This window comes from Columba livia, chromosome 8 (genome assembly GCF_036013475.1).
Source record: "Columba livia isolate bColLiv1 breed racing homer chromosome 8, bColLiv1.pat.W.v2, whole genome shotgun sequence".
Lineage (NCBI taxonomy): Eukaryota > Metazoa > Chordata > Aves > Columbiformes > Columbidae > Columba > Columba livia.
Window position 1 is genome coordinate 24342476 of NC_088609.1, and position 9276 is coordinate 24351751.

General features: G+C 36.5%; 1 protein-coding gene across 2 annotated transcripts; it reads right to left on the bottom strand.

Moving 5' to 3' along the window:
- Window positions 1-690: 690 nt before the first annotated feature.
- On the bottom strand, window positions 691-9206 carry LOC102090380 (retinol dehydrogenase 8). 2 transcript variants are annotated; one of them, XM_005498975.3, is made up of 6 exons: window positions 7038-9206; window positions 5646-5807; window positions 4212-4391; window positions 3767-3860; window positions 1834-2017; window positions 691-1586 (listed from the first exon to the last, which is right to left on the bottom strand). In XM_005498975.3, the coding sequence occupies exons 1-6, from the start codon at window positions 7132-7134 to the stop codon at window positions 1353-1355; spliced, it is 951 nt and encodes a 316-aa protein (XP_005499032.1). In that variant the 5' UTR covers window positions 7135-9206; the 3' UTR covers window positions 691-1352. The 2 variants fall into 2 exon arrangements, with proteins under 2 accessions (XP_005499032.1, XP_064927235.1); XM_065071163.1 differs by having other exon boundaries at window positions 4212-4387; window positions 5642-5807.
- Between the last annotated feature and the right edge of the window lie 70 nt (window positions 9207-9276).

The window sequence follows — 9276 nt, forward strand, 5'->3', positions numbered from 1 at the left end:
CATCTGAACCTTCCCTGGTGCAACCTGAGGCCATTGCCTCTTGTATTCTGAAGGTGTCCAGCTGTGTGCCAGGGCTGCTGTGGGCACTGTCCTCCAAGCTCTCCCCCACCTGCAGTCCCAGGGAGGTCCCTGCGCACCCCCACACCCTGAGCCCCACCAAAGGGTCATGACTACAAAGTAAGCCCAGCCTTACCTGAGTGTGTGCAGCGGCCTGGCTCTGAGCTGGCCTTTGAGGCAAGGCAGGGCCGCTGCAAGTCCCAGCACAGCGTTAGATTTAGGCTCAAAGCACTGAAGGAAGGAGGAAGCCAACTCCTGTGTCCCCAGTGAGCTCCAGCCAGGCTTTGCCAGTGAAACCAGGGCTGCTTCTGGAAGGTGCTGAGAAACCGCAGCCTGGAGGCCTGGGGCACTGGGCAGCGCTGAGGCAAGGCTGGAGCGCAGGGAACAAGAATGCTGTGCAGGAACAGTGCTTAAACGCAGGTCCCCAGCTTGGCCTCAGCTGACTTGTAGGACTAGGGTGGAATAAAGAGAGGGAAAAGACCTTCTGCTCCTGCTAGAATGCTAGGATGGCTTGGAAAAGGAGAGCTTGTGGCTCAGCTTCAGCCACTCAAGACACTGAAGGCATTTAATGGATTTAAATTACTTCTTACTGATAATATTTTGTTATTTTTTTAAAAAAATAGTACCCAGACAGTAAGAAGATATTTTATTGGGAGATGCTTTTAAAAAACATTTTATTGTTCGCTATGTGTAATACACCAGTAGCCATTGCCTATGAAGGAAGCATTCAGAGTATTATAACATATATATATATGAATAATAAATAATCTAGTTGTGACATTTTAAGATTGATGGGGCTTTCTCTTTCTCTTATGTGACTGGTAAGTAGACCTGATTTCTGACAATAAGAATGCTATTGTAATAGAGAGATGACTATACTAATTCTATTCTAATAAGTAAAAAGATAAAAATATTTAAATTATATTAAGTATCTAAATTTACATACAGTACCCGTCTTGGTATGTATTTTATTCTAATAAGTGAAGGGGACTGGGTTAATACTGAATATGCAAGTATGTTGTATATACAAGTATCAGTCAATGCTCATGCTCCCATGAAAACAGATTGCTGTAAAATCATACACTAAACAGAATAAACCTATAGTTAGAGGATTTTAATTTCAAGGTTCTGCAAACTGTGAAGTTCAAGATAAACACATTGAGCTGAATATCTTAGCTAAGCTCAAATAAACATCTTGAGTGCTTTTTCACAATTACAGAGCAAAGGCATTTGAATAACAACATACCATGTTATCAGTGGCTACAAGAAGTAACTCCAATTTGCACTATATAATCTCATTGTGAAGGTTTTCCCAGGTCAAAGCTCTTTCTACTTCTCCACCTTAGCAATTTGATAAAGTTAAGACTCGCGCTGAAGATTTTGTCATGATGAAAAACCATTTTGTAGAATATATCAATGGGTAGATCTCCATTTGGATCTGCGTATTTTAGAGTTGTCATTGGAGTATACAAGGTGTTGGTCTGATGGCGAAAAGGTGGGTTGTCTGCAAGAATTATCTTTACTGTATGCTGTCAAGAACAAGAAATAGAATTATTAAAGAACCTTATAATAAAGTAAAAACCTAGTTTTCAGTTAAGCAGAGGAAAAGTGGAAGAATAAAGTACTAGAAGTATGTATGTGTAATTTACATTTAATTAAATCTTATTAAATCTAATGCTTTTACCAAAAAACCCCACCAACCATGCACTGCATTGTAAATTACAAAGAAGAAAAACATAAAAGAAAAAAGAAGATGGAGAATTTTTGATGAGTTACCTCTGCAACGTCTTCAGCACTTTGTCCCAGGCTCTGGAAAATTTGTTTGTAATTTTTAAGGTAAATATTAGTAAACATCTCAGCTGTTTCCTCATCTGCAGCTGAAAGATCCATTTTCATTCCATCTTCAAACACTTTTCTTTCAAACTCTGTAACTACCGGGCCTGGTTCAATCAAACTTAACCTGTTCAAAAATCAAAGTTATGCTGGTTATTGACTGTGCTCCGTGGGAAATGCACCTCTCTGCGCTTCTCAGAAAAGAATATTGAAGAGTTGCACTGTGAGTACCTGTTAACAAGCGACATTAAACAGTACATTCTGTAAAGGCAATGCACACCACACACTCCTCTCAGCCAATGTAGCAGTAGAAATCATCGCAGCTTCAATTTCAGGGAAGTGCTGTAATTTAGTTCATGGCAGAAATGAGTGCAGTTGTTATCTGCTGACTCACAGCTGTGGAATCTAAGGATGATTGCTCCATAAGAATTTACCAAATATTAAGAAAAATACTAAAAGGATTATAACAAGATTCGTGACTTTCTGGACAAAATCCTACACAGATTTCTCTGTTACAGCTTTCACACAATAATACTAGAAGTAGCTGAAAGAAAGGGGAGGAATTACACAAACATGGATTTGCCTTGTCAAGCTGTCAGTGTTACATAATTCAAGATCCATCTACAATATTTTAATAAAACACAATATAGAGAATTTTGCTCTGGGTGAACAGATTTTGACCGCTGCCAAATCTCACTAGTTTATTATAGCAAATCACTCAAATACTAGTCAGTTCTTTCCTGGTTCTTTTCCTCAGGCAGTAATTACTCCCAGCCACTGTGTTTATCAAAACACTCTTCAGGATCAGACCTCTTCTTAGACTTGAGTTCTGATCAGGCTCTTCTTTAGAACTATATCAGGCTATTGCCCCTCAAGGGCTGCTGAAACTAAAGCCTTTTCTTTTGCATGACTCCTCACACTGGCCCTGGAACTTTTCTCATTCTACATTTTTTTTAACCCCCTTTTTTTCTGTATCTTATACTACTGAAATCTTATGAATTCTGGAATATCCTTGTGTATCATTCCAACAAATTTATTTTAAATTCCTCCAGACTTTTCAGAACAGTATGCAAAAAACACAGCTTGGATGCTGCTTTGTCTCTAAAATCCCATGGCAGCAGCTGTCTCTGCTCCCAGAGCACAAGGTCTAAATGCTTATGCACACAGAGATGCAATGGATATTTAACAATTGTTGGAGTTCACACGAAAAATAGTAGCAGAATTACACAAATGTAAATATGCATGTGACAAATCAAACTCCAAAGTCCCACAGATGATGAACAGGACCATTCTCTTACATACATTAAGAAACAGTACACCACCTTCACAGTATCACAGTATGTTTGGGATTGGAAGGGACCTCAGAAGATCATCTAGTCCAATCCCCCTGCTGGAGCAGGAACGCCTCACCTCCTGTCTTTATAGGTATCTCACCCTATGTTCCATTTAGATGGATTTCCATTTGGTCTCTCTCTATGATGAGCCCTTTACCTTTTTTATCTGTGAATTGCCTAAGAAGTTTGTTATCCTTTCTAAAGAAAATATTACAGGTTGATATTATAACTTTATTCCTATGATAGTCTACACAAGAATCTGTTTTCAGAAGTGTTACATAAACTGTATTTTATCCAAAGCTAAACAGCCTTCAACTGTTCAAGAGGAAACGTTTATTTTAGTATCTAGATCTTTTTATTTGCTTATGTAGTGTGAAGAAACTGGACATTTCTATGCCTTTTGTGATGTTCCATTTCCATGGGTTCCTCAACATATTGCTGCTAGATATAGATATTGCTGCTGCTTTAAAAATCTGTTTGCTAGCTCTGAATATATTTAAAACTATCCAAAATACAGCTTACACCAGTGGCTGAATACTTACTGCAGCTTGAACTTGAGTGCTTGTATAGCTAAACTTTCACAGAATCCTTCCACAGCAAACTTAGATGCAGCATAAACATCATTAAATAAGATACCTGAGGGTACAAACAAAAAAGTAATGCTACAAAGCCCTTTTTTCCAGATAATAAAAATAATAACATCTTAAAAATTCAATAAAAATCACTAGAATCTGAGTTAAAACTAAAAGAGAAAAAAAAATCAGCACTCTGCAGGTTTTGTTGTTAAAATGTCTTGAGAGTAGATGTGTAGTACCATTCTACCTAGACACATAAAAATCAGGTCTAAGTGCTGCGCTTTTTACAGTTAAATCTACAAAGCACAATAGTTAGATGTGCTAGTTCATACTTTTTCCAGATAAAAAGAGGTAAGCTTTAGATTTTGAATGCTGAACTCTTAGTTCAAACAACCAAAAACTCACAACTTGCCTTGTATTCCCATAACACTGCTTATTATAACTATATGGCCGCTCTTTCTCCTCTTCATGTCAGGCAAAATCTCCTTCAGGAGTCGAACCAGTCCAAAGAAGTTGGTATCCATCACAGTTTTCATTTCCTCAATGGTCTGACACTCAATAGGTCCAATGAGCCCCATTCCAGCATTGCTGACTGCACACAATGGAAAACAACGGTGAGCCATAACCTCCATAAACACTAACTTGTAATCTTTACTGGAAAGCACTTGAAAGTAAAATGAGGATTAAGGATTAAATGATCCTTAATAATCCTTAAAGAAAGGATTAAAAGACGTTACTCTGTCACTAAACCTTTGCAAATACACTTGAAATTTCCATTTAAAAAATGTTTAATTATGCTTTTAATCCAATTTAAATTATCTGATGTTTTGCATTTTAACTGACTTATTCCTGACTAGTAATTTTTCTTTAAATTATAAAAAGATTACAGGAAAATGAGCCAAGAATTATCTATATTTGTTTACAATCCAGTGTTAAGGATTAGGGACTACAGACAACACCCACAGGAATGAACAGAAGTCTCCATTCCAAAAATTGGTGGACCAGGCCATATTTTGGTCTGCTTTTCATTTTGTTAACATTCACATCTGCAAGGTAAAACAAAAACAAAACCAAAAAACAAACCAAAAAACCCTCACAAAACAAAAGAAAAACAAACCACACACTTCCATTGTTGGGTTTTTTTTCCCCTCCTGGATATTTATAAGTGGGAAATGACTGATAGAACTGACATTCTGCACTAGAACCAGTGTGTCAAATTAGAGTATAATACAGTTTGCAGAAGCAGCTTGTTAAGCAGTGCTTTAATAATTAATCAAAATAAAGGCAGGTCCAAAACTTTCTATTAGAGAAGATTTAATAGTTGATGGTGTAAGCAATTTCCATCTTACTAACACGTTAATATTTATTTTTAGCCAAGCAGTCTGAAAACACTTCTTGTTGAATGATTTGTAAAGTACAATTCTCAAGACAAAATGGAAGTACCCTTAACGTTCTTTGCATTGCTCTAGTTCCCAAATGCGGTTTGCCTTCCTTGTACATAGGGCTATGCTTCATTGATAAGGCAGAAAGTCTTGTACATGAAGATGCCAATTTAGGCAAAAATTGTCACGTTTAGTACAAACTGTATGATGCAAGACACTTCTCTGTGATCGAGTTTCTCCTTTGTAAACACGGCAAACAAGCTTCCCTACTTCATAGGAGCATTATGAGATTTAATCCATTCATGTCTGCGTGAAGCCTTAAAAATCTTGAGCAGAATACACTATATAATTATTATTACTTTGATCCTTAAAAAAAATACACTAATGAAACTTCTCCAGAGCATTTGAAAAGCTGTTTAATAGAAAACTGCTATCTGTTCATGGCACGCACATCGTGTACTTGCCTAGGACGTCAATCCTTCTGTCAGGGATGCTATTCACACAAGTTTTAATAGACTGTTCATCACAAACATCCAGTTGTTTAATTTCGAGGGTTTTGCCCAGCCTGTCACCTGCAGCTTCCTCGAGTGGCTCTTTCTTGGCCAGATTGCGCATCGTGGCATACACTGCAACACACCAGAAGCAACAGTTATCAGAAGTAAAACTTTCCGTGGCAATCTTACTGAGAAGCATTAAAGAATATTGCTTTTACATCTATATCTTAAATATCAGGGATAGAACCCAGATAAAAATTTAAGGTAGAAAGAATCTATTTTCAATATATATTGCCACTGATTTCCCAGAGTCTGTTTCTGAAACCTTAATGAAATTCAAAAGGAGAATTAAACCACTATGCACAGGAAAAACATAGAGTGTATGAAGATAATATTATCACCAAAACTTCAAATAACGACTATCAAGTTATGCCACCAAATAATTTTTAGGTACCTAAAGCCTAATTTTGGATTCTAGATGTAGTGTTTTGTTGTTTATTTTTGGTTTTGTTTTTTTTCGGGGGGGTTTTGGTTGGTTGCTTTTGGTTTTGGTTTTAAACACCGTCAACATGTTCAGCAGAACAACCATAATTTTATTACAAACTGGGATCAGATGCTTCCTTAGGTTTGTAAAAATGTCTGTTTTTGCAAGCTACTTCTCAAAATAGAGATTAAGTTTATCATTATTGTGGCCTGAAGAAGACTGTGGCCCAGAAGACTCTGAATCTGCATCCAGTCAGTCAGTTAGGAGTAAAATACTCTAAGAGTAAGTGTGAGAAACTGAATTACCACAGATTGCTGTATTTGCTTTGCCAGCCATTTTAAATCATAGCAAATCTCTCATTTTGCAGCAGAAAGACAAATCCCAACCCCTTTTTTCACCCTGTTTCACCCTACACGGGGCTGGAATCATAAAACTTACTTTAAGGACAAAATTGCAAATTTAAGAACTGTTTTCCTAAATTCTTTTATTTGGTCCTCGAATGGGCATGTACCTTTCATTCAACAAAGATTTTAGTAGCCAGAAGCAAAGCTAACTACAACTGTGAATGTATATCCAAGGTAGCATACCTCAGACGTTTTCAGCTATTTGTTTTTGTACTAGTGGTTTTGCTTTTCTTTTCCTTTGCAAACTATTCAGTTCAAGTAGCTGTTCAGCTTCAATACAGCTACAGAAACAGCATCTGCTTACACAAAGCAATATATTTTCGCTGTATTGCATTTTCATGACAGTAGGAGAAGGGAAACTAACAAGAAACAAGTCACCAAACTGAGTACAATCACCTGTTAGATCACAGAGGAAAAAACAGTACTGCCTTGAAGAATATTTTTTATAAAGATAAATAACAGATATATTGTTACCTTTAAATCTTTTCTGTTCATCTTTTGCCATTTTTACAGCTAAGGCAAATCCAATTCCTGAGGAGCAACCTGTGATAAGGACATTTCTTCTCGCCATTCTTTCCACAAGGTGGTTCAAGCAACAGTTCTTGTTCAGAGGAGCAACAACCTAAATGTAGCTCCAGTATCATGTCATTGGCCTTTAATGCTATCTCCAGCTTTCCTGAGTCAACAGATCTGAAAATGCACACCTGGGCCCCACATGATTAAGGGATAATCTCCAACTAGACAAAAACACAAGCACATGCTCCTGCATGAGGTTATAATCTGCATTATCAACGTGGGCTATATTTAACAGAAACTTGATTCATCTTTAAAATGAGACATTTGTAAACTACATGGACTTTTTAAAGTAGTGGAATAACCAGTTTCTATACTCCTGGCAGGAACAGCCTTGGCCCAATTACAGTTGGTCTGCAGTGTCAAGTCCTCCACTCATGTCTATGGAAAATAAACTGCACCCAGCGTTGGATCCCACTGCTAAAGTTGTTCACTCTTGTGAAAGTTATAAACCAACCTGAGTGACAGAAAAAGAACCACCTTAATTAGCAATTAGCCTTCTGAACAGCATTCAGCTAATTGCAATGCCATTATATAGAGAAAAATGTTTTCCAAGATTGAATAACTTTACGTTGAGGCAATGCAGGATTTGCAGAGATGTAAACTGGTTAGTTACTTAAGAAAAGTGGGACTCTACAGAAACATTTAACTGAAATTATGATATTAGGAAAAAAAAAAGCCCCTCCTTATCCAAACAAACAAATTTACTTGAATGGTATAACAGATGGAATCATTAATTTCTCAGACAAGCAACAAAATAGCAAGACAGCATCAAAAATTAATGATGAAATGTAATTATGATTCTATTCATTTATCAGGTTTGACCCCCAGAGTTCTACCAGAGAAGTCAGCATTGAGATACACAATTTTAGTGCAAATGCTATTTAGCTGATTCAGATATTAGGCAAATTGCTTTTGCTGCTGATGCACATTTATATTTAGTGCATGTAGGAGGAGCAAGTGAGGCTTTATGCAATGCTACGTTAGTAGAATTCCACTAGTGGTATGATGCAACTGTAATTCCAGATTGGTTATATTTTCCACTTGAAATCCTGGTTTGAAGGGCTTACATGTTCCTTCGCTTTAAAAAAAAAAAAAAAAAGAAAAAGCTTCCTGAAATTCAATGCGTAATTTCTAGCCTAAAGGCAAATTGATCTACCTAAAGAGAGGAAAAAAAAATCATAGTTTAATATTTTTCAATTATTACACTGCTCACCCTAGTTCTAATGTTTTTCATTTACTATTATGGAGAAAAACAACTTGATCCAAAACACACAATAGATTTATTTCCGTAAGTAAACAGTATATTTTTGCTACATCGTAATTTTCATAGTAGCAGAATAAATAATCTGCAACTGCAGGAATACTTTAGATGAGTGTATCTTGACCTTGTCAAAGGTAGCAAAATGTGTGCCTGGCTTTGCATAACTGCCTAAAGTGGAACAGTTGCATTTGTGGAACATGCTTCCATAAACCGTGAAACACCTACCTACTACCCAAGGAGTTTATCACACTTCCACCTGCAGAGCTGCTGAAATACAACAGATACATTTGTTGGCTGAGATGCACTTTTAACAAAACACTGGAGCCTAATATTTAAATTGCAATACATTGAATTCTGTTCCTCTGCTTTGTATCAAATAACTTTACTAACTTGATTTTCTGAAGTAGGAATCACATCTTAACGCACGTAAATCATGTTTGTGTTAATCAGACTCGGATTTAGGCCTCATAATCATATTTACAGTTTCTGACACTTCAGTAAATATAGATTATTATTCTGTTAGAAACTGGGTCCACTTAGCCATATGTACTAGCTAAATTGTGTAGTATTTTTTGAAAACTGGAAAGAAATATGTTTTAGAATGCATAGTTATGATACCATTTTAATAAATGGTAATTTTTGTATGGATTTTGGCTTGGGAAAAAAAAAAAACAGAGTTCAAACTTTATGGCCCTGGCCCACCCACATTTACATTTGAAAGATATGTCTGGAGTAAAGCAAAAGGTTTTTGCTGGTGTCTATGATCAAATCAGCGTCCTAAAGCATCTTACAAACAGGTCGACTTGTAAGATTTTGTGTCTGCAACATTGTATGTGTCAAAAAAAATAAAATAAAATAAAAAAATATATATATATT

What these genes read in the sequence shown, in the direction of transcription:
- LOC102090380 (XM_005498975.3), bottom strand. Translation starts at nt 7,134, where the DNA reads ATGGCGAGAAGAAATGTCCTTATCACAGGTTGCTCCTCAGGAATTGGA. An exon ending in GCACTCAAGTTCAAGCTGCA is followed by an intron (nt 2,018 to 3,766) that starts GTAAGTATTCAG and finishes ATTTTTGAACAG; the next exon opens with GTTAAGTTTGATTGAACCAG. An exon ending in GTGCTGAAGACGTTGCAGAG is followed by an intron (nt 1,587 to 1,833) that starts GTAACTCATCAA and finishes TGTTCTTGACAG; the next exon opens with CATACAGTAAAGATAATTCT.